Source organism: Lathamus discolor, chromosome Z (assembly GCF_037157495.1).
Source record: "Lathamus discolor isolate bLatDis1 chromosome Z, bLatDis1.hap1, whole genome shotgun sequence".
Lineage (NCBI taxonomy): Eukaryota > Metazoa > Chordata > Aves > Psittaciformes > Psittacidae > Lathamus > Lathamus discolor.
In genome coordinates, this window is record NC_088909.1 from 20,437,220 (window position 1) to 20,462,865 (window position 25,646).

Below are 25,646 nucleotides of genomic sequence, written 5' to 3' on the forward strand. Positions count from 1 at the left end.
TTGTTTTCACTACACAGAGGTTTATTATGAAAGTTAAACATACAACACAAAAAGTGGCAAAAGCAAGCCTGTAGCTTAAGGCAACTCTTACAGGAGATGAATTCAAGAAAGATGATGCAACTTCAGTTTAAATAGAAATAATGAAAAATATCAAATTGCATCAATAACTTAAAATGCACTTTAAAAAGTCTGCACTAAGCAGCAGAGGGTAAGGGCTTGTGATCTTAATGCCAGCATTAAGATATCGAAAGCAGCAGAATGCTAAATGATGATAGGGAAAGTTCAGTATTTACACAAAGACAGCAACGTTAATATCTGATAGCGTAATTTCCTGTGTACTCATGGTGTAAAACCATTGTCTGAAACGGTAGGAAAACCTTTTAAAATACATCTTCAGACTATTCCATGAAAAAATACACAGATGGCAGAGGAGCTCCAAGGCGAGGGATGCATGTGTGGGCATGAGGGTGTCCCTTAAATAACTCACTGCAGAAACGCTTTAGAAAAATTCTTTCTTTGGGGGAAGAAGAGCAAGAAGAATACATGGCCACAAAGTGAAAAAGGTTTTTTCAGGTGAATCACATTTAAATTGAAGTATCAAAATATTCTTATTTGATGACACTCTCACAGTTTACAGTTACTGACATCTTGATGTGAATGTTAAATATTCATATTATTAACATACAGTCTCCTTCACATTGACATCTGCTTACATTTTTGCAAGACATCTTTTGCATCGTTTTGCCATTCGTGAGGAACATAATTATCTTCATCATAGAATCTTAAAGATTTAAAAGATTCAGCTGTTCTAACCATACAGAGTTTCTACCTTCAAAATAATTCTTAGGATACTGAAGCCAGATCACCTAATTAAAAAAAAAAAAAAAAAAAAAAAAAAAAAAAAAAAAAAAGGATTGCAGTGACATTTTAATTCATCAGGCTGTAAAGGAAGCACCACATTTTAACAAAGCCAAATGACATCACATTTCCAATCAATTTTGTTCAAATATTGGATGCAATGAAAAATCTGGAACAAGTCCATTCACCATCACCCCAAATAAAATACAGTAATTCACACAGATTAACTCATCCCAAATCTTACCCTGTTAGAAAATGCAATATATACTGCAATGTAGGCTTAATATGTGTAAGATTAAGAGAAGTGCCCTATGCATTGTATGAGATTCTCTGCACACAACCTCATCTTAACTTTTCCCCATTCAGCGCAACTTTACAAAAAGCCTAAGATACAAAATATACTCAAAGCAGCTATCTTAAACATGATTTAATACATATCACCTTTTATCCCCAGTTGAATGTGCTGTTGAGTCTGATAGCAGAGTTGCAGTATCCTTTGAAGAACTAGTTAAAAAAATCCCTGAATAAAACAGAAGCCAGCCTGCGACTTCCTATGAGTTTCAGTAAAGTACTATATACAGGGGTATAATAACCACCCAAACTCACTTGGTATCGTAATAAAATCTGAGATAGATACTGGGACAGAATGCATTATCAATGCATGAAAATTACATTTTAAGATTTTATCCTTTAAAAAGTGGAACCAATGAATTGTTAGCAGTTAAAAGCATACTGCAACTGTAGCGTTTACAAACCCACAAAGTTTGAGAAAGGATTCCAACAGCTCTGATTCACTGGGTTTAGCTTGGAAATAATGCAAAATAATGTCAGCAGTTTTAAGAAAGTCTTGCAAATTTAGAAAAAGTGAAAGGAAGATAAGAATGCGTATATAACATAATGCAGGAGCACAGTAAAGACAATCAAAATTCCAAAAGCTCATATTAAAAAAATTAAGCTTGGAATGCATTGACTTCCAGCAGTTAACAAAAAAAAAAAAAATCCAACCCCCCCAAAAAAAACCAAAAAAGTTTTAAATCTGTAATATCTTGACCTATTTTTAAGTGACACTTTTTATTACAGTTGAGAAAAATGGTTTTATAGCTGCGTAAGTTTCCATTTCACTAAAATAGTGCCAACAAAAATAAGTTTGCATAGAAAAAAAATAAACTTTCAAATTGCCACTGGCTACATGCTTAAAATGGGAAATGCAGGTATTGTAACATAAACATAGTGCAAACCATGGCAGCTCGTGGTGATTCTGACTGCTGCAGGTCAGGAAACAGACCATAGTATACCCAGTTATCACAGTTTCTGGTCTTTTATTAAATCCTTTGCCAAGTAGAAGCAATGCATGTGTGCAGACCCATGGTACGCCTGCTGCTGTTGATTAACGTAGTTTGAGATCATCGCCACTTCCTAGATTAGATCCAGGACTAGGGTCTTGTTGTCTTCTTGCCTGAATTAATAAAGACATATTCAGCATCAAAAAAAGGAAAAATATTTAGAAGTTATCAGTTAATTTCTTCAGCATATTAACATGGCTAAGACCATAAACAATTCTAAGGCACAAACTTTACATTTCTAGCAGTAACCAATGCACAAATTTTTAACATCACAATCACTCTTCCCCCAAATTAAATAGGCCCCCAGAACCAACAGCAATGTTACAGGAGGGCTGTGGACCCAGTAGCAGGGTACCCTCCTCCCTCTGGAGGGGCACAGGGCTCTAGTCTGGGAGCAAGCAAGGCTGGCGATCTGGGGAGTGAGTGTGCACACTCAGACTGCCTCAGAGGCTTTCCTGCAGCCAGGCTGAAACACTTCTCAGCATTGCTTCAGCCATCAGCAAGAGACTTCCAAAACAGTTAGGCAACAATTCTGTCACTCTTCCTCCAAAATTGTTTTCTTTCCTGTGAAATTCCCTTTGTTAGCCTTTTCTGTAAATGTTTTCAGGATCAAGATTTTGGGGAGATAGGCTACAATGCAAGATGGCAGAGCATGTTACATCACTGCCAAATAGATCTCCCCTCAGTATTTTTATGTGAGAAACATTTACTTTAGCTTTGTCTGGAATAAACATGATACAAAAATACATGTAACATGATATACATAACACACTGGCACTATTTTAACTGTCAACTGACACATTTTAACACTTGGGGTTTAAACACTGCATACTTTTTTCCTTTGGTGCACCTGTGAAGTTAGCAATAACACAAAACTGAGAAACTCAAGTACTTATTACAGCCCTGTATTAAAAAAAAAAAGTAATGTAAGTTCTCCTTTAAATAAAGGATTTTGTTAAACTGTTGGAGTCAATGGCCTTTTAAAGAGGAAGTTAAGGATGGTCAGTTGTAACAGTATCAGTCACCATAAAAGACATCACTATCTGCCTACGTACAGGCTGCTTTCAAGTAGCACACACAAATGCTGCAGGTAAACATTTTAAAATTAAAGTACATCAATCTTTTAAAGCAATAATTCAATCTGGGAATGTCTAATACATGCTAGCTGTTTTTTAAGAGATTTCAGTGCAGACACTTTTATTTATCTTGTACAGAATGAATAGCTGGCACCTTGGCCCACCCCAAATGGTACTAGGGCCACCTCCTCAGCTGGTAGGAGGCTTCACAACACAAGCATTATTCCATGTAGCTCCATTAGTCTCACCAGCTGCTGTAAGTTGCCACATTTGAGGCTTAAAAAAAAAAAAAAAGAAAAAAATTAAAAAAAACCTCCTTTGAAAGACTTCTCATATTTTGCTGAAAGAGAGAGGAACAGACTTAACCCTCCAGCACATACAGCCAACGCCATCTTCTCCAATTTAGACTTCTCTTTCTCTGTTCACCTCTTCCTCCCTTATCTATTTTTCTTCTTTGCCTGCCTCATTTTACACTACCAGTACAATTGGTTAGCTTAACCCAAACAGAGAACTGTTTCTTTTTTCTCCCTTTTAAATACCGATTTAAAGTTACATTTTCCTTTCATGTGCAAGGATCCCATTCTGACATACACAGAGTTCATTCAATAAATCCCACTAGTAATCAGCCTGTTCCCAGAGAGTACAATTCCCTCTTGCCCTTTCTTTAGTGGTTGTATTGCCATTCTTTTTTTGGAAGCACCCTCACTATTTTGAGTATCACAATTACTACCTACTGCATTAATGCATCCAGTATTGATGTTAGTTACATTTTAGGTATTTAGGGGTGAGATAATCTTCTCACTCTGAACAGAGGTCATACTGGTCATACCCCGAGACTAAAGGAAACAATCTGCTTTTCCTACATGCAGAAGCCCTCTGAACAGGACAACTGATGTCACTGCTGGTGCACAAACCCACAGATTTCTCAGTAATCTTTCTGAAGAATCACATTGAACAGCTCTACTTACATGCAGTGCTGAAGATTTTAAGTGCTTAAGGGCGTATTCCTTTCAGCCCCTGAAGCCACTTTTGCAAACTGCCCTCTTTGAAGAGATGCAGAACATTGGGAAAGAGCATTTAATTGAGTTTCACATTATTGCCAAAAGCCAAATCATTCAACTTGGGACAGTCAAGATTACTGTGGAAAAGTCAACATGGGAAAGCTCACACTTTTTTTTCTTCAATAGAAAACTGTGCTGTGAAGACTTTTCTTAACACAAAATGGCTGTTCAATGAGTCTACACAGATACTGCCACACTAATTTAAGATTAATGAAAGCATAACAGTTCCACTTTGCATACTTTTCTCCTACTGAACAGACTGTAACAAGATTTCTTCTGGTTTTAACTGCTGCCTCCTCCTGAAAGGTAACAAGGCACACACTATCTTTAAAAACTACCAAAAATATTACTTATACCAATCTAGTTACCAATTTTATACTTGTTTTTTTACACTTAGCTAGAAAAATACCAGTGAGTTAGTTGCTGCTATACTACTGCTCTAAAAGCAAGAGTTTCTTCTTCAGAAAAGAAATCATATGCACAGCAATTTTATCGTCAAATTTCTATGAAGACTCTGAGGTATGGGCATATGGTTGCATTTATGCTTTGCCTAAAGTGGCCTTTTCTTTCTAAACATATGAAAGAATTCACATGATTCATGACCTCATTGCTACTTGCAGAGTTTGCAGAAGCCACTACTAAACAACTACCAGATTTACCCTTTCAAGTGATCTGCAAAAGGCATGACAAATTACCCTCAAACGTACCAAAACCAGTCATTACAATCTCTTACACTAGTACATGTGGATAAAGGTGTAATTTTGCATTTCAGTAAGTGGGAATTTACACAAGCAACTGCAACTTACTGGAATGACAGCTCTGTTTCAGACACTCTACTTTACTTGTGCTATACAACTATACAAGAATATGCACATGTGAAACATGCTTACTCTACCAGCCACCATCCAGCCAAGGCATATGTGCATAATATAGAACAACTACAACTGTGCTTTTCATGCATTAAGAAGTAAAAGCATCATACATGTGTGTATATATATGTATGTATATACAATAAGACCGCTCATGAAACAGGAGAAATCACCTTGTATTCTACTGTTTGTAGAAGCAAGTATGTTCTAGAGCATCAGGCATTGGGTGGTATTTTTGTCTGCTGACAACGGACAAAATACAACTTCCATAAGATATGCAAGACAATCCTTAATACTCACTTTCAGAAGGAGTGTGACTACCAGTATGGTAGAATGTAGTAGCTCTCCTCAGTCTATTACAGGAAGCTAAAAGTTCATTTTTATAGATGTAAAAATCTCAATTTCCACAATTCCCTCCATTTGGGGCCCCATACTCATAGCACAGGTAGTGAATCCTCTGAATTGCAGTATTTACTGTGATTTTTCAAGCACTGCATACCTTGTGAAGCCATGCAGAAGGACGAGAACTACTCTGAGTGAATAATGAGCTCAGCTTGTCCTAGATTAAGGAGACTTGCTTCAATTAAGAAAGATGCATCTATCTTTGCCATTGGGAAATGGAATCCTGTGCCATGAGTCATGCATAATGAATCATGAGAAAACAGTAGTTATTCATCTTATCTCAGCATATTTCATTTTTTAAATGCTGATTTTCAATTTGAGGGAGCACTACCTCAAATGTTATTCATCTGTTATTTAGCTGAAGGTTAACAATGTAAATTTTAAGTAGTACACAGATCCCACCAAGGCTGTGATTTTCCTAAAAATAAATGTATCTTAACAAACACTTCCTTCCAAATATCCTGAAGCTGAATAGTTAAATGCGAAGGACACACAGAGACTTTCAATACCCCCAGATACTTCACACTCCTGTCTTCAGCGCATGAAGCCATGCAAATCTGCAGTACGGAAGGAATTACAACTGGCCACAAGCCATTTAAAACCTCTAATGTTCAAGACAGTGTGATGACCAACAGAAAGAACTGCAGGAATGCATCTGGCAAAAAAATCATTTCAAAGCCTCCTCATGCTATTCTAGATTTATTCACCCCAAACTCAATGCTGACGCCGTAGAAGTAATAACACACTAACTGAAAAAACTTACTAACAAAACCATTTTGCCTTGAGGGTACAACACAAGAAGCTGCAATGCTTTTACACCTATGCTCTCTTCAACCCTGTTATCTCTGAGCTTTTCCCAAGCTTAAATACAGCCTAACTGGTATGAGCTATAAGTCCTACCAAGAGAGTGATGTAATACTTACATTAATTTTCTTCTTAATAAATTAGATAGCTTGAAATCATCATGTCATTAACTTAGAATTGTGACTTTTCTGGATCACATCGGAGCATTTACATCTGTTACTGGGGCACTTAGGAAAAACAAATCTAAGGAAAATGTTGGTTAAGGAGGGTGGCACCCAAGCAGCTCCTCCAGCCAAGACAGTCAGACACTACCATCCTCCTCTGGCCACTCAATCCTGACCCATGCTGCAGCTGACTGTGCATTTGACAGTGCTAATAAAACTCTTTCAGCTGGCTTTGAGAAAGCATCTGTAATTACCCCCTTCCGGTGCACGTTCAGAAGCCTCCAACATACCCAAGGAAACCAACTCCTTTTACCACGAGCTCATCAGGAAAAGATAACACAGTTCCACCATGTGGTTTACATGATAGCTCTGAGAAAGCAGAACTAGGAAAGCTGGAGGTAAATTTAGTAAGGATGGACAGGGCTGCCATGAAGACGGCCCTTCCTCTCAGTTAATCATTTTAATACCAGCAGGCAAAATTGGGACCTCTGAATACTAGGCAGTGAAATCACAAGTACAACAATATGCACTGCATATATAACTTGGGACACTGGTGAACGGGGAAGGAGGAGGGAGTTAATTTGAAGAAGGGCTGTCACAAGGAGTAGCCAAAACAAAGTCTCTCCACAGACAACTCCACTGCAATTCTTTAATTGCATTCTGGCAGCTCCATACTGCTGAAATGGACAGAGCAGATGCTTTATGTGCCTTGGCATCTGTCATCTATAATTTACTAAGTAAGTGAAAAATCAGGGTATGTTATGAAAAACTAAACAGTAACATTTGGATTCTCTTAGAAGGACTATCAACCTCCTGAAAAGGATTTAAATAAAATACCAAAACAAATCACAAACCTGAGAACTCACTGCAGATACTTTTCAAAAAGTATACAACTGCAGGGAAGAAAAAACACAAAAAAAAAAAAAAAAAAAACACAAAACCACCCAACAGCCCTCAGCCAAAAAAAACCAACCTGAAGCACAGAGATCACCACTCAAAAATTACTAGTTCCAATCAAGCACACCTCCATATAAGCCCTAACTGCGGCAGACCCACATCAAGAAAAGCAACAAACTGAAAGTTCTTCTCTGAGCTGCTGATTAGTAAGAACCTCTGCTGTAGAGGTTAAAATAGTAGCCATACCTCCACTTCCATCACCTTTACTCAATAGAAGAGGCAGAGAAACAGCCTTCTCAGAATTAAAGTCAGCAAAACCAGGCCACTACTACACAGTAAGAATGACAGCTTACACATAATAGAACTTCTCTGGTCACAGTCAGAACCTGATGAAGCACCCTGTGTGCTTTCAGGTCTCTGTGGGGCTTGAATAGAGACTCTCCCTCTCAATTTTCAGTTCTCAAGAGAGCCTTAGCTACAGCATCAAAGGCACCTCATCATCACTACAGGTTGTACCTACAACATGCTGGCACTCAGCAGCGGATATGATTTTTACCACATTCCCAGCAGGTGTAGCTATCAGTGTAAGACTTTGTGGCTCAGATCCAGTCTCTGGAGTTTGTTTGCTGGCCATAACACCCATTTTGCAGTCACCTCTCCTTTTCACTTGAACCTCAAAACAAGTAGTTTTCATCTGAATTATAATGTCAAACACCACTTAATGGAAAGCAGTCTCAAATTTGCTAAGAGATCTGGATGTTAGACTAAAGGCCTTGTAGAACAATTAATGTTATAAAGTCTATGCTGAAAGTCAAAATAAACAATTTTCTTGACAAAGGCCATAGATAAAAGTCATTTAGCACCTACTTCCAACAAGATTTCCTTTCAAGCCTCCAACAATCTACTTCCTAGAAACAGAGTACTCCTCACTAAACACACACATCAATCCTGTTATATGCTGAGTCTGCTCTCCCACCACCAGCTGCAGAGTTACAGATGACAAGACCAGGCCAAGGAGCATAATTTGCTTACCAGCCCTGATGCACTCTCTTGTCTGATAATGGCTGCATCTCTGTTTAAAAGCTATTATGAAATACAGATTTTGGTAACTGGACTAAGAGCAAGCCAAGAAAGGAAGCAGCATAGCAAGTGTATAGCTTCACTAAAGACTGAAATTTTTACTTTTATACGAAAACTTCTTTTCCAAGAGAAAAAAGTGAAGTTCTCCCTTTTAGAAAGTATTATCTGAAAGCTGGCATAAAGGTTATAAATTTATAATTAATATTGATTGTCTCCAGACAGTATTCATCTGTTGCTCAGCCCTTTTCTAACCTTCATTGACTGCAAGAAGACGCTTATATTACAGTATTGCCTGATTTGCAACATTGATCTCCTCTATACTACCCTCAGCATTGATTCTGTACAGCACAAATTGTTTTTGTGAGATATGCATTCCATAGCAGTTCTAAATAAGTACCAGCTACTTAAAAGTTCTTGTAAAGTAAAGAAACAATCTAGTCTTAACCTTACTGGCCTACTTGTACTACACTCACATTGTAGAGCCTTTTGCAGCAATGCATCACACACATACTTTAATCTATTTTCTACATTGTGTTGTATTCATCCTGAATATAAACAAGTCATATTATACGTATACATACACTCATAACACAAACACACATACACAATCATGCGCCAAGTCTGCACTATCCACCACATATGAAGAATTAACATTTGGGGTTTCTTTCCATCCAAAAAGCTGTATTAAAGGTTATACTATTTTTATATTGTTGTCAGTTTGGTGAGCATGTATTTTAAGTGTGAACATAAAATAAGTAATTATACTCATTACAGATTAATTTTTGAGGGAAAAAAGCACCCTAAATATCAGAAACTTTGATAAGGTTGGGAGAAAGAAGGAAAAAGAAACCAAACACCACCAATGTTATCACAATACTGTTTTTTCTTCTGAAGCCAGTTCTATTTGACAAAAATTAGAGCATTTATATATATACACTAGTAGTTTCATCCTAAATTCCGCCCCCCCCTTTTTTTTTTTATAAAACAGAGGATAACTTCACTGTCTAGAACCTTGGAAGAATAGGAAAATTAGTTCTACTACTTTTCTTTCTTCTTCTTCTCCAGCACAATGAAGGATTTTAAATGAGAATTTCATGCAGTACTGTTAAATGGCTCTGCTTAGCCATTAACGTAATTTATATTTAGTCCACAACCAGACAGATTGCTAGACTAGACTGTTTCAGGGAAGAGCAAACCACTCTGCCTCTTTACTGATGGTGTTGCTAAAATAAAGTGCATGGCAGTAGCATGGGAAATGAACACAACACAGAAAAATTACTTTAAAAGATGCTGGTTGAACAAAATTACATTGGAAAACTGAGAAGAGATCCAACCCTCCTTCAAAAATAGAGCAATCTGAAGAACATCCTTGGCTAAGCTCAAGAGTAGCAGAGTAAGACAAACTATGCACTCAAACAGATCACTTAAAAACTGAAGTTACGGTTTGCCTATACAAAACAAACTTTTAGGAAGACAGCTATCTGCACACAGCAACATATGAGTTGGCCTCTTCTCTTTACCTACACCCCTGAAACCCACCACTTTGTACCTGCTGCTCCAGCTTGCTGCTTTTCCTGACTGAACACATGCTGTTACTTTCAATATATTCTACTTTCATCAACTCGGAGCTGTTTAATTCCCTCATTCTAGACAGTGTAATGCATGCTACTACAGCCAGAACACCAAATAAAAAGCAGAAGTTTGTGCTGGAAGATTCAGGTACATCTAGACAGCAACCTCACAATGATTTCTGTAGAAAACTTTTCATCCTGACACTGAAGTGTGGTTATTCATATTGAAAACATAGCAAAACAACTAGCACCGACTATCCCCTTGCATCTCAGTTTATAAAGAAGTAGTGAAAATTAAGCATCTGCCTTGCTTATATTCCTTTAGCTTCCTCACTTTCTTGTGTTAGTCTGGCAAAGGGAAATGCACAAATACTTCAAGTTCATATACCTGTTCAGCAGCATCAGTTCCAGAACACACCTCTAAAGAAATGGCCTTGGACCATATTCCCTGTTGTAAGGCACTTGCTCATGGAAAAAGAATTTCCCTTAGTGGTATGAAGCCACTAAATATTGCAATTTGGCCAAGTTGCTCAGTGTTCCTGAACCGACAAGACGCAATCATTTATTTTTACTATAGACTTTAACTGTGGATAAAGTCTTTCCTCATATGTATCATTAAACATTTACTGTCTCAGCATTCCAACGTTTTTGTAGAAGTTAAAGCCATTGAAATTCATTATTAATTTTGAATGCATTAATTAAAAAACACTGACTTCAAAAGCATCTTTGAAACAAAAGAATCCTGAATAGAGAGGCAGGATCTGCAGTTTCTGATGTGACCAAGCTATGCAAGTTGACAGAAAAACTCCAAAGCATCTTGTATTATGAACTGAAATACTGAAAATACAACAGAACACTGTTCATCTCAAAGGCACTTAAATCTCAACGAAAATTCCTAAACCCAGTCATACTTATTTACATTACTGTGCCATAACTGCACAGAAATCTGATCAAGTTCTGGAAATTCAAGCACAAGTTACCACCCACTACTGATTCTGCCCTCAGATGCAAAGAAAATGTTCATTAAAATTAAAGATCTTTTGTGCTAATGAAGTTGTCAATGGAAGTGACATTATGTGATGAAAGGAAGGCAAACAAACCTGACGGAACTCAAGAGGGTTTTCTTGGTGGTATTTTTTTCGGTTGGGTTTGTTTCCTTTTTTAGGATACTTAAAAACTGAAATTAGTAAAGTGATTACTCCTAAACTGTTACTGCACTTGCTATTCCTCCCACATTTGAAGTATCACCGTTCTAATATCCAATGCCACATACAAACCATTTGTATTGTTTCCAACAGCTTTCACTGATGACTCCTAGGCAAGGATATACCACTTAGTTTTAGAAGCCTACAAAGGGACTTAAGACTAGGGAATGTTATTTATACAGCCTCTTTTCTGTGTAAAAAAAGAACTGAATCTGATCATTTTCATATGCTGCCAGGCTTTGGGTGGATAAATGTTTCCAAAGAGCTGGCGCCTCTGTTTTGAGTACGAGTGGGTGGATTATTGCACGATTCCCCTTCCTTCCCCCACTGAAGCAGAATCTGGTCTCCATTAAAAGCATTTTAGCCATAATTCTGCTGTCTGAAATATCGTCATTTTATACAGTGTTGCAATTTCTAAAATAATCATTAACACTGATGAGATCCTGTTCCAGGTCTGGCAATTCTGAATTTTACTGCCCAAGCTTAGCAGGAAAGAAAAATTTTCAGTTTTAGGAATGATGAAAGCTGTATAGCTATCATATTGAAAAGATTATGCTTAGGGTATCTTCATCTGTGTGTAGTGTAACACATAAAAATTCACTCAGCACACTCAGAACCTACCTTTTCTAGCCATAAAAACCTTCAAGTACAACCAAAGGCACTATTTCACTACTGAAATTACACAAACAGTACACCATACAGTTTGGACTAATGTTTTTATAGCTGTCAGCAACACAACTGTCAATAGGGTACAAGCTGACCAAGCATGTAAGCACTGGAAAATTTTATATAGGCCATAACTACAACATAGGAATACATATTTCTACATTACTTTTGATTGAGAATTCTGTATGATGATCATGAGCACCTTATGTAAGTGCTTACTGATCAAAGCTCATTTGATGCTCCCCAACACTGCATTAGAATACAACTGAAGTGAAAGTCAGGGAAACAATCATCTGGAAACCCGATTCCTCCTTAGGAATGCATTGTAAGTCTATCCCAGCTCTCTCCCCTGCCCTACCCCAAAGATCACAATTTTTATTCAGTCTTAAGATTCAGAGTGCAAAATCTCATCTGTAAACGTTCCAAACATGCGGCCAAACATACAAATGAAAAACCGAGATGAAAAAAAAAACAATTATAGAACTGCAAGCAATTGAGGCAAACGATCTCTTGGTTATACACATTAAACATGTACAGTAAAATATGAAGTATGCATAAAAATGTATTTCAGTTATTAAAAACCTGTATTCAACATCACAAATTTGAAGTACCTTTTGACAGTATTCTTCACTCTCCTTAAACATACTTCAAGTGAGTGATTTTTCCTTTACTTCCTTTCTGTAGGTGATCTAAACCAGTAATTTAGAGCTGGGGCAATAACTGTTGCTGCAGTGAGGCCTCCAAGGCAAGGATTTTACCTTAGCTACACAGCTGATACCTGAGCTGGCTACATCAGTGTTTGCAAGGAGAGGCACACCAGCCATTCCTTAAAAGTGAGAGGTATTGTTCTTTGCATCTGCTGCTTCTCATCTCATTCTCGTGCTCAATGTTTTCCAATTGTACTTGGAAGGGAAGAAAGCCTGTCTAATAATCTCAATTATTCATAAGGATGCCAGAAAAGTAGCTTAGTAGTAACAATAACTGAATTTTCTGAAAACCTAAGAAGCAGCATATTGATCACATCTGATTATAGTAAAGTCAGGCGGTACTGATGAAGCAGGAAATAAAAACCACAAAGTTAGTAAGGGCAAGAAATTTAAAGTGCTTCTGTTTTCTCCCTACAGCCTGCCTTAACTTGCAAACTCTCCTTATGCATTACCCGTCCTCTTACACCTCTTGCCTTTCTGACATGTCAGAGCAGCTGGTTTCTATTCTCTTTCCTGGATCCTCTTTGCTTGATCCCACTAATACCTGCTCTCATCAAGAGGGAAAAAGATTCAAGACCATGGGGCCCTAGAGAAGCCATGAATAAGATGGGGGAACTATACAGGTGAAACAGAGGAGTAAGACTCCCTGCCAGTAAGAAAAATGTGACAGGAAAATAAAACCAGCCTGTAAAGAAAGCAGACTGTGGCATCTGTCATTACCCTGGTAATGTTTCCCACAGCACAGGGTAGTGAGCTACAAAATTACGTGCCCACAGCTCCCAAATCCCTTCCTGTTGTTTGTAAGAACTGCATGGCGGAAAAGATCCCTTCTCTGCTATTAAAGTATCAGTTGAGAGAGATACAACAGTTCTGTGATCAAATGAACTGAAATGTACCCTTGAAGCTTAAGTACCCACAAAGAGATTATCTACAGAAAAAATAAAAGGACAAACACCAGAGAATTTTTACCAAAACTTCCAAAACTTGAAATTCATTTGACGAGTTAAAAACAATGTATTTTGCAATTTTTAAACGACAGCAAACACACAAACAGTACAGACAAACAAATGGAAACAAATCTGAAGTTTTTGGAAAGTACTAACCAGTTACTGACAGCAGCTGTGAAACCCTCACCTCCATTTCCTCACGATGAGACCTGTCTCTATCCTCAAATTCACGAGTTCTGCGCCGAGCTTCTTCAAAGGCTTGTTGTGCCAATGCATCCTCCTGCTACCAAAGCAGACAAGAGAGTGACACGAGAGGCTATCCTCATTTCTACCAGATCACATTTCTACTGAATTTTAGGGATCACTTAACAGCAACGACAAGAATGTCCTACAGAATCTGCTAGGATACAGACAAGTTCCAGCAAATGCCAATATAGGTTAATGAAATAATACTCACCTTCATCAATGCAGTAGAGATCCAAAGCTGCAATGCAGCTACTACTAAAACACATTTTCAAAGGAGACCTGCTGTTCCAAAGTAGTTTAAAATGCTGCTGTTTTCTTTTAAAGCTAGAAATTCTCAAAAGTTATATGAAAGACGCAATGCATTTTATTCTTATAAAAGTCATTCTAAAGGCAGTATTCACAGGTATGTCTAAGACAGTTCACCAGTACCATTATATAAATAATGTTAATTATCTTTCATTTAAATTACAAACCAAAAAATCCCTCCATTTTACCAAAAGCTGCTGAAGGCACATCAGTAGAAATGTTTGTGATCTTTACGTAAAATTTAAATTGTTTAAGCTTAGATGCATAAGAAAATGCAAAGCAGAAGTTATTCCTGTACTAATTTGTGCACATTCCCATACAATACAGAAGAAACCTGTAGGTTTGACAGCCCTGTTGTTTTTTTCCAACAATGACTTTTGAACAGGAATGAATTTATAATGCAAAAAAAGTGTTATTACTATGTAACCCATTGTTAATTGGGTTACAAAAAATTTCTCTGAAAGAGACCTTTTATAACCCAAATTTTGCTTAGAATTAAAATAGATGGCTCTGTTCCCCAAAAGAATTTAAGTGTTCAGAATGGAGGAGACAAGTCTAAAGAGGTTCCACAAAAGAGTAAGGGATACTGTATTGGCTTTCCCTCCTCCCAACTCCTCAGCTATACTTACTACTAACACTGCTTATGATTCCCACATACATGCAAACGTTTTTTCAAGTTAATAATTTTATTTTAAAGAAGTAAAATCCTAACCTTGAATGTTAGAGGACACACACATGTTAAGAGCCCAACTAGGGATTAAGTGCATACATTTTTTAATTTAAGATAAAGCATCCCTAGTCTGAGAACACTAAATTGCCTTTTTTGCCGCTGGCACAACCGTGCACCCTGAAGCTACTTTGTGAAATGATGTGAATGAGTGCCCCCCGTGGCCTAACACACTTAAATACAAACATCTGCCAATCAACAACTCTGCACAGACAGCTCCCGAGAAAGCTACATCAAAAGGCAATGTTTAAAGCTGCCAGTAAGATAACATTTTAACACTACCTACTATTTTTAAGAGTAGAATATGCCCCTTTACAGCTTAATGTTTGCACATGCATAGAAACCACGGTCAGACAGTGGAAAGTAAGTTTGTTCTTAATAATGCAGCAGGATAGAGATAAGATACATAAGCTTGTCTCCTAGATGACTACAGAAAAGATGCCTTATTTCTTATTTACAAATATTGTGTGTTTAACACCCTATTTCTTTTGACCCTGTTTTTAAATGTACTTAAATGAAAGTGTATTTTTTAAATATAAGGTTTTTGCATTTTACCACCATTTAAAGTGGTCATGAAATAAAAGGCTAACATTTAGCCTCAGCCAGAATATTGTGGAAGAAATGGTCATAAGCAAAAGAAACTAAATTAGAAATACATAAGGAAAAAAAAAAAAATCAGTATGTTGACATCTAGAACAAACACATGTTGACAGCTGAAACACTGGTTTACTAGCGTCTGAGAAAAAGGGAGACAGGAAGCATCAGAACTTTTTTTTTTTTGAAGAATAAAAGAAAATAAATTCTGCTCTACCCCTGGTGATAACAGAAACCAACAAACATCTCAGGATCTTGTACAATAAGAATTTAACAACTTTTTTTAAAATGTCACTCATATCTAGTAATTATAGCATAGTGAATTCAGCTGTATGAGACCATATAATTTATCCACCTTGGTTTTAATCAGTGAAAATGCTTCTGGTACGAATTTATTCAGAAAAAGAAGAGCAAAACATGAGCTATATCAACATGAAAATAGAACAAAATAAACCCCCCAGTGCAGACAAACAAAAACCAAGAGAAGCTTAAACACCCCTCCTCCACTCATGTACATTTCTCCTGCAGCAGCCCGGTAAGAAAACACTTCGTGAGAACAACCACCACTTTTAACTACACATAGCAAGAATGCTCTATTACAGAAGAGATACAAAAGTGCCAAAGACAGAAACAGCCTTTTGATGACTCTCAAGATAAGTATCAAATCCAGGGAAATTTCAGCCCCAAAAGGTGAAAGATACTCAAGCACATATGCAAAGTTTTTTGTCTGTTAGCCCACTGAAGTCTGAACAAGCATCTGAATCTGGGCCTCTCAACAAAAAATAAGACAACTTAGTAGTCAGACATGAACAGGCTGTGAATGAAATGGAAGGAACACTAGCTTAAAAGTTAAATTTTAAATACTCCACTGTCATGCATGTCTTTTCTCTTTCTGAAACATTTTTGACCTGAAGGTTAGTATAATTTCCTAAGTGTAGCAGCAAAAATAAAATTTATTCGTTCACAGTATTAGTAAGTAGTAAAAGATAGGAAAATGCAATAGTTTGAGTTTCCATTTAAGAAGGCTTTTTCATATTAACACTTAATATTAGGATTTAAATATTTAATAAATAATTAAGGATTGTTTTATTTAGGAGTTTCTATTTGCATAAGAGAAAGCCCTCTAGAAAACAGAAGTATAGGGTGCATATGGGTGGGCGTCTGAATGCCAACAGGACCTCTTGTTACAAAAGACAAGTGGGTACCCACAGGCACTACACTGCACACTACGAGGCACGTAAACCCATTCTGACATCAGTGTTATTTCGGTATCAAAGTCAGCAGTTAAGTCAACTGCCACTGGCAATATTAAAACAGTTATAAAAAAAGGAAGCAAAATGACAGATACAGGAAAAAGGAAACTGAAGAATGTCGAAGACTGCCCAAACGTTTACAATACTGACAAATACAAGGGTGCACCTACTTTTGTGTCTCTAGTGCCTTATGACACTGGGAATTTTTAGGTACTGCTACTGCAGCAAATAAGACAACCAGTGACCTCCCTGCAATCACTGAGAAGCACAGACTGAAGACAAATTACAACTGCAACTGAGGGCAAGCGTACCTCTGTAGAACCACACCATGTAATACCTCCAGCTCAGCACCCTGTACACAAAACTCAACCGAGTCCTGATACCTGAAAGCATGCAAACATCCCCCTCCCCCCCCCAAAAAAAGAAAAAAAAAAAACCCAAATCACCCCAAACACACCAAAAGGCTAAATAACACGTTCAGTGCACAAACACTCTCTGAAGGCAACAGAAAGGAGTTCTCAAGTGTAGTTAAAAAAGCATATACAGGAACTAAAATAATCCAAGAGCATGCAAAGACATTTATCAGGAAATTAAAAAGAAAACTGAACCCACAAGTCACCCGATTACCCTTTTTGGAAGGGTTCCCACTTTTTTCAGGAACTATCCAATTCTGGAGAAGAATGACAATATCTGCTTCTGAGAGCACATCCAGATCAGTCTCATCTCAGTCCAGAAGTTATGTGATTTAAATGTTAAGTATCAAACTTCATAGCTGGAGTTCAAGAACCTCAGCATTTATTCTGTACAGTCCTCATGGGTCTATGTCTGACCTCCCTGTGGAAGCTGTTACAGTCTAAAGGTCTTTTAATCAACAGCATCTACAGCAGTTAGCTCTCCAAGGAGCACACTGGAACTTGGCTAGCTCAAAATAACAGCACCCAGCTTTGGAAGAAGTGAATGCCACAGCAAATAGCAGCATTCCAGTAAAAGCTTGGTTCTGTGGCTTTTCCCATGGATTAACAGAAGTAGGCACTGAATATTCTCAGAATAGCATAGCATACCCTCTCTTTCTAGGAATCTTGAAGAAAGCTTGCCAGGCTGTGACTATTTCACAGACACTATTTGGACACGAAGTATTTCTACTTAACCCAGAACATAGTCACAATGACATGATCTCATTAACGTGCAAGTTGACTTCTTAAGATAGGGAGAGGCAAGACACCCCAACGCTTGCAGCTATGCATACCTCCATAGTGAAAAAAAAAAAAACCCACCAAAAAAAAACCCAAACAAAAAAAAACCCTTGTATACAGACTCACTTTGGACTTTGACTTCATATAGTTATAACATTTCTAAATTATCAAACTACAGAAATGAACTGCTGAGTTCACCACAAAATAAGATACTGAAATCATTACTACACTCCATTTACTATCCACTGTATGGAAGCCCTCACAAACCTGGTGTAGCTGATTCTAGTTATCAGTTTGGTAGCTTTGCTACAAAACTACGTATCAAAAGCAAGGATGTATCTCAAGTCCAACTAAATTAAGGAATCCTACAGCTGAGTAAGTGAACCTTATATATGTGATATGTACTTAATTTCATCTGTGTTTACTTTGCTCTTGTGCATGTCCACAAATTCAGCCACTAGACAGTCACTTTGGTGGTAGGAAGTAAGTAGACAGGAAGTAGGTTCTCAAAAACTGCCATACCTTAACAGAGCAGAGACCACTGCCATTAATGAAGAGATGATAAAATGCTATTCATCCTCCCCCATATGTAATAAAACAAAAAGTTACTTCAAAACCCCAAACACCCTAAAATAAACTGCTAAAACAGACTAGCCAGTTGAATCATTACATATTACAGACATAGCTTTTCAAATACTTCAAGATGAACTACTCTAGCATAGGAACAGTGCTAAATCACCCACAAAGCTGTAAACTATGGATGATTCCTGCCCCTAATATTTTGATCTAATTTAAAACACTGGTTTAACTACAACCACTTATTTCTGAGCTTCTGTACTGTGAATTTTCTTTGGAATTAGTACTCAAAGTGCAGGCAGGAAACAAACACATTAGAACGTGTGGCCAGCACCTGACTGTGTGTTTCCTTCCAGAACAGAAGAATGTCTAAGGCACAGTAGCTATGGGCAGGCTTTCTTACCTGTGCTCTCTCTTCATCAAATTCCAGGCAGCCCATACCATCCAGTCTCTGAAGATCTATCCAGCCTTTCCAGATTACACAAACACCATTAAGAATCATAGGTGCCTTCAAGTACACCTGAAATAAAAGCAAAACAGATGCTATAAATTTAAAAGCATTTGACACATGCCTGCACAGTGACAATACTGATGCAGGAAGCTTCTATACATATTCTCAGAAGAACTTCCAAACCAGCTGGTAACATGAGACTCCACTCAACAGTTTCTCCTGCCTCCTTTCCAAGAACTCGTTTTAATCAAGTGAGTGCTGTAACTTTTGCCTACTGTACTGGATGGAATAAATTTAAAATGTGTTCTCATTTCAAACTGGTGTGCACCAGGATTTGGTTAGAATTATGTTACTGCTTTCAGTTAAAGTAACTGTTTTGCTTGTCAGCTTAGCTCCATGTCACAAAGAAAGTGGAATGCTGCCAGTCAGGAAGGATTCTCTACTGCACATTTAAATGGCTAAACCAGCACATGCTTTCCTATTACCAAGCAGCATTGGACTTTATACCCCAATACATGAGCTCTTTCAACAAAGAACAAGCACCAGTTTCAGTCCTCCTCAAATTTACCAACTAGTCAGAGTTGTGTAAAACACAATATACATACACACACCATGCTAAAATTAGGCTTCCTGTGTCTACCCTAGCATTTGTGAAAGGCTTTTCAAGAGAAGTACCACCACATGATCAAACCCCATCTGCAGCATCAATGTGCAGTGCCTTCAGCTGCAACAAGGAATAATGCATGAGCTTAAGGCCCTACATCTTAGATAATGGCATATGATACAGTGATTTAAAGCAGAAGTATTTCCCCTTCCAAAGACCAGAGATTAATCTCCACACAGGAAATTTAAAAAGAAGCAAATACAACAGTAAATGAGTTTGACTCATATTTAATGACATCAGTCTTAAAAAAAAAAGAAAAAAAGTCCACCACAGCAAAATTCCCTAAATTGTAAAGAAAAATCAACCCTCAGGAGACATTTCAGCCTACTTGGCAAGTCAAAACTCCTCATGGAACAGAAGTCTATCTATGCTGAATTGACAGAGAGACAAACCACGCATGCTGGGCTGTACACTCTTCACATTTAAAGACTGCCTAAGCATTTAAAACACTATTGAGGCTTTTCAGTCTTGAGAAGTGACCCAGCTAGATAGGGGAATTTTCACACAGTGCCTCCTGTAATAGTTCTAAACTCATTCCCTGGCAAATCCTGAAAGTATAATTGATGTTTAGCAGTACAGTGTATTTCAAAGCACCCCAACTGTGCCAGCGTGCTCCATTCCATGTTCATCAGCTAAGGTCACTCAAGCAGAAAAAGCAAAGTCTTAGAGCCACAGGAGGCACAGAAGGAACATAAGCCTTTCTAACACTAAGGCTGTCCTGGTAAAACTAAGTACCGAACACATGAAAGGCAACCCGTAAGTGGAAGAAAGGGAACAACTAACAAAAAAAAACCAACTGACAAGCATATGTTATTTGCCAAAGAAAATACACATTTAATCTTCAAGCTTGATTTTTACAACTTACAACACTTCAGTATGAAGTGACGTACTCTAGAGGTTTTAATTAGTAAAACATGCAGTAGCTTAATGATCAAGTAAGATTAAGTCAAGCATATCTTCTTCCTATCAGCTCTCCTACTGCAGGGTCTCCACTGAGAAGCGGGCGTTTTCTGTCCTTTATTCACAGACTAGCTATGCAAGTCATCACACCTATGTCTTCCGTGATGACAGCACACTATGAAGAGTGCAGATCAACCAGCCAAGAGCCTTTGCAAGCAGAGGTGTCAGAATCAGCATGAGTAAGACATGGACTACCAGGAAACCACCTCCCACAGCCCTCATTTCAAGATTAATCATTTCAAATGTAAGAAATACAACATTACTCCCTTTCAGCGCCATCTTCACTCATTCATCTCGCAAGAAATAAATGAAGTATGCACAGTCAATTTAATAGATGCATTGAAGCAGTTTGGAAGAGGCTGTTAGAAAAGAATGACTTACTAATTCTAAGAAGAATGCAGAATAATTCTAAAGAAAAAAGCATCACTCAACTATAGGTCTGAAAAGGCAAAACAATCTGTATTCTAATGCTAGTTACTTTTCGAGGAAGCAAACAAGCATTTTTGCTGATCTTTCTTTAAGGGTCTACCTTTCACCTAGCCTTTCCTACCCTTCTGTCCCACAACAAAAGCCTAGGTCATAAAAATTTACATGGGACTTACTGCAGATGACAAAACGTAACTGTTCAAGTTATCCAGAAGCAGAGTAATTTTTGCTTGTTTCCTCCACAAGGAATACTATGCTAACACTAACTGCTTTGTTTCAGTGGCTGTTCAGTTACCTTTATCACTGCCACTACTAGTGCACTGTATGCAAACTTTGTACCTCAGTGCAACAGCACGTAGCTTAGATGGAGCTGTTGAGGGCTCAGTACTCCCAATCCAATGCCTTAAGCATCGTCTGCAAGCCTGAGCAACGATCAAAATTCTGTGAAAGTCTTCAGAAGTCAAGGGGGAAAAGAGAAACAAGTTGACAGAGGTGATGTGATTACTGATGCCTTACTATCTGTCCCAAGCATGCTGACCAACAGCTGAGCTGCTGACAGAGCAGCTGGGGAACCTCTGGCATTCAGCCTGACCTTTACAGATAAAGTACTCTGCCCTTGCTCCTGAATCAGAGCCCTGAAAGCCTCACACCATTTGGCAGGTCTTCAGAACTCAGGTAATACATAGTTTTCATCTCTGAAAGGCTGAATTCATTAGCATGATACTTGAGTTTTGAAAAATACTGTATCATCATCCAAATTTAGTACAACTCGCATTGAAACCAGACGCGCATATGCAGGAACTTTTCTCTCATTAAAATACACAATGAAGCACACTGGTGCTTTTTCCTTGATTTTAGAGAAAGGAATTTAGACTTCTTTTCCCCAGTCTCCTCTTTCTGGAGGATGGAAACCACCTAAGGCTGTTGCCAAAACAGTTTAACCACAAATTGCCTTCTTTTCAGATAAAAGCCTTGCTAGTTCCCTTTCAATTTCCGAAGTTAACAGAATTATTAATAAATTACTGCTCTTGTCTAGGAGCTCATGATCTGTTATGGCACCTCAAAATCCAGCAGTTGTCTTCTAAAAACTTGTGTAAGTTGCCTTAAGACAGTCACAGTAAAAAAAAACAAAGGAAAAAGGCACATTATTTCTACGACGACAACACCTTAGTATTAATGAGCTATACAGTTTGATTAGAAGTAGATAAAGGATGCCTTTGTTACAATAACTCTTTCAAGGTTTTGTTGCTAACCCCATTTTAACTGTATTTATATAACTTTATAAATCTTACCCGCACCTCTGGGTGCTTTTCATAATATCCAGAAGTCAGTCTTGGAAAACTTCAACCCTTAAATGAAAAGCACTAGAGAGCAGCAGGGAGGAGGAAGGGTTGGAAGTGAGGCAATTACCAATTTCATATTCAGTGAATGAATTTAATGCTACAGAAAGAAACATTACAGGAGCATACATGAGGAAAATATATTTTTATAGCTGCTTCCTGTCAGAGTACAGTCCATCCTATAAACCAAGTACAGCTTTACTGACTGATAGCAGACAGATGTGTAACTAAGTTAAGCATTGTTATACATAACAATGTACATTATACAAAGTAAGTTCTCCTTAATTTTGCACCTTCATTCTCCACACACTTGCACAGCCAAAGCTAATTAGTTTGACAGATTTAGAGACATAGGTAAAATGTCACGTATTGGTATCTGCAATTTTCACTAGCTTATACCAGCTGAGTTTTTGTTCGGTGGCTGTTTTACAGAAGTTTAATTTCACTTCAAACTGCGTCTTCCATTTCAAACTCTTATTGCAAATCAGAGTAGCATTACATTTTTGTTAATTGAGAAAAGTAGACATGTTACTTCACTGGAATAGGCTTTTAGTGTTAGAATAAGTATTCTGCTTGCTGACTGAACAACCAGCAAGAGTAAACACTCTTATCTCCTGGCAGATTATCTGTATAGAGGACAAACAGCACCATCAACATGAGAAGGTGCTGCTAGAGTAGTTTAGCTGTGTTCATGCTTTCTCTGCCTGCCAGCTGGCATAGTCTCAAAGACACTCCTTCAACATCTAGTGTCTCACCTTGGTTTTTATACTCTTTCAACTAGTCTGCTATTTCTTTTCATCTGCATTTAAATCAGCAACGTTAGCTTTGCTGTTAAAAATAGGCAGGGACATGGCTCCTGTAACAACATTTGTTCACATTTTAAAAACCAAGCTTGATTTGAATATAGAAGCAGAGAACAATTCTCCATGATTAAAAAAAAGAAAAAAAAAAGAAAAAAACCAAACCTGCTCTACTTGAGCACAAGATGCAAAACCTCAGTTTCACATCCTATTTTAGTCCTCTAGTAAATCCTTATCTCACAACACCAGGGTATTTAACTGATATGCTATAGATATGCTATCTGTACGCTCCATCCACACATCCTGCAGTTACAGAAAATGTTCCTTCTCCCTAAAGCAACCAAGCCATTTCCTCCCTCAGAGATTGCACGCAGTCCTCACCACCCACTGACTAATGAATCAGCATGCTCATAACAGCCACTGCCACAGATGAGACCAACTTCACCCCCCCAGGAAACACCAGTCCCCAGTGAAGAAGCAGTGCAGACCCCTCCCTCCTGCTTTCATTTTCCCAGCACACAGGAGGCTCAGCTCTGACTCAGCCTGCCTCACCACACACACATCTGCCCATTCACAACTGCTCACACAAGCTGCCTCTCTCTTGCTTGAGCCAAGTACACACATCCCAGTTCTGATCCCACCTTCCCCTGAATCACACCCCACTTTTAAATAGCTCAACAGCAGCCTCCCCAGTGACTTCATAAATAAAACACTCACCCCTAAGAATGGAACAGCTGTAAACATTTACTTCAAGAAAGAAAGATGTTAAATTGGTTAAGGCTAACCTCATCATTTCAACTTCTCTTGGCATGGTCTGTATCCACTGCCAAATAAAAGGAGACTACCCAATTCAAAATACCCAGGGAAGAAACTATACATTCATCCTTCTCATTTAAGAGAAATTTTAAAGGAGTATATATACATTTTCATAAACAAAATGCAGTGATCTTGCCATACAGATTTGGCATGACTTCTGAGATGAAAAGCTAAGTCAGTAGCACCCACTCCCCAAATACCAAAATTCACTTTCATATCATATTCAGAGAAGGGTCACTAGCCTGGGTTTCAGAAAGGGGCCTGAACATCAGAGAGGCAGCAGCCTATTAAAACAAAACAAAAACCCCCACAACCTCCCCCACCACTTCCCAAGCCCCAAAACCTTCTCTAAAACTTTGCAACAGAACTTTTGCACTAAAATCCTCTATTTGGAGAACAATACAATAATACCTTCCTAGTGTAACAACTAAACCTATAGCAAAAGCTGACAACTCCACACCAGACTTCAAATATTCATCACATATATCTAAAAAGAAACTAACAAAAACCAAGTTAAGTCATAGACTGAGTTTACAGCATTTATCAGGCTTTGTAAGTTGAATTCTGAAACAAAACTTTAGTAATATAGTTTTAACTGGGAATGGAACAGTAAATAGGAACAGTTGCAAAGAATCCCATTTAGAAAGTCACTATGAGTGAAACAGACCTTTTAGTGTTTTTAATCTTAGAAAAATATACACATCACTGCAAATCATAAGAGCCCAAAACTCCAACAGATTTAGATCAAGCCTTCTGTTTCATGCCTCAAAGCATACTACTGTTCTCCCCTGAAACACAGAATGTTTTGTAAGTTATTGAAAACTACATCTTGACACAGCCTCCACTATGTGAAAATGAAGTTTTAGTAAAATTTGAACTTTCTACTATGCTGTAAAAACACAAGGGAAGTGACGCTTCTTTACCAAGAATCTTTCCTGAACAGCTGTACTTGGATGACCCAGCTTTGGCTTTCAAGATGATTAAGTTTCTCAAGGGTGGCACCTATGTCACAAGTGTATCACTCCACTGAGGACAGGCCCTTGCTGGTTGGATGCGGCACTGCCAGGATGGTGCTGGACACCAGGCTGGACACAGCAGACCCTACAGAGCCCACTGCTCTTCTGCTTGTGACCTGGTCCCTCCCTGGAAGCTCCTCCTTCCTTTCTGTCATTGTACACAGACCTTTCACTTGCAACTTTAGACTACATAATTTGGAGAGGCTGGTAACATCATGAATGACACGGCTTGCTGTAGTGCAAATATTTTTCGGAAAAAGCCCTTTTGAGTGTCAGTTTTCTTCTTTCCTCTGTGCTACTTACACATGCCAAAACACCAAAAAACCCCAACCAGAAACAGACCAAAAAACAACTACCCAGGCATTAGTTTTCACAGAACACGAGAATTTCTCAAAAGAAAGTTTAACAGTCAAAATTAAATAGGGTTACTGTATTTCATCAGCTATGACAAAGGTCGACTCAAGCAAACCCAGAAATATTAACAAAACAGTATTGCTTGCTAAGAGTCTCTATCCAGACTATTACACTGAGAGAAAAAAGAAGTAAAGTTCCAGATACAGTCTTTCATACCACAATGTTTTCAGGTTAGAAAAAGCAGTAGAAGTACAAATTCACTGACTCCAAGGAA

The 25,646-nt window shown here is 38.0% G+C and overlaps 1 protein-coding gene across 4 annotated transcripts in view; it reads right to left on the reverse strand.

Annotated features, from left to right (window-relative positions):
* The window catches only part of CBFB (core-binding factor subunit beta), a 42,343-nt gene continuing 16,697 nt past the window's right edge, over window positions 1-25,646 (reverse strand). For 3 of the 4 annotated variants that reach the window (XM_065662107.1, XM_065662106.1, XM_065662103.1), the window contains 3 exons: window positions 18,949-19,065; window positions 13,838-13,933; window positions 1-2,314 (listed from right to left, as the gene is read on the reverse strand). In XM_065662107.1, the coding sequence (XP_065518179.1) occupies window positions 2,246-2,314; window positions 13,838-13,933; window positions 18,949-19,065 (282 nt within the window). In that variant the 3' untranslated portion in view covers window positions 1-2,245. Of the gene's footprint in view, window positions 2,315-13,806; window positions 13,934-18,948; window positions 19,066-25,646 lie in introns of all 4 variants that reach the window. The other variant, XM_065662105.1, reaches the window with a different exon arrangement.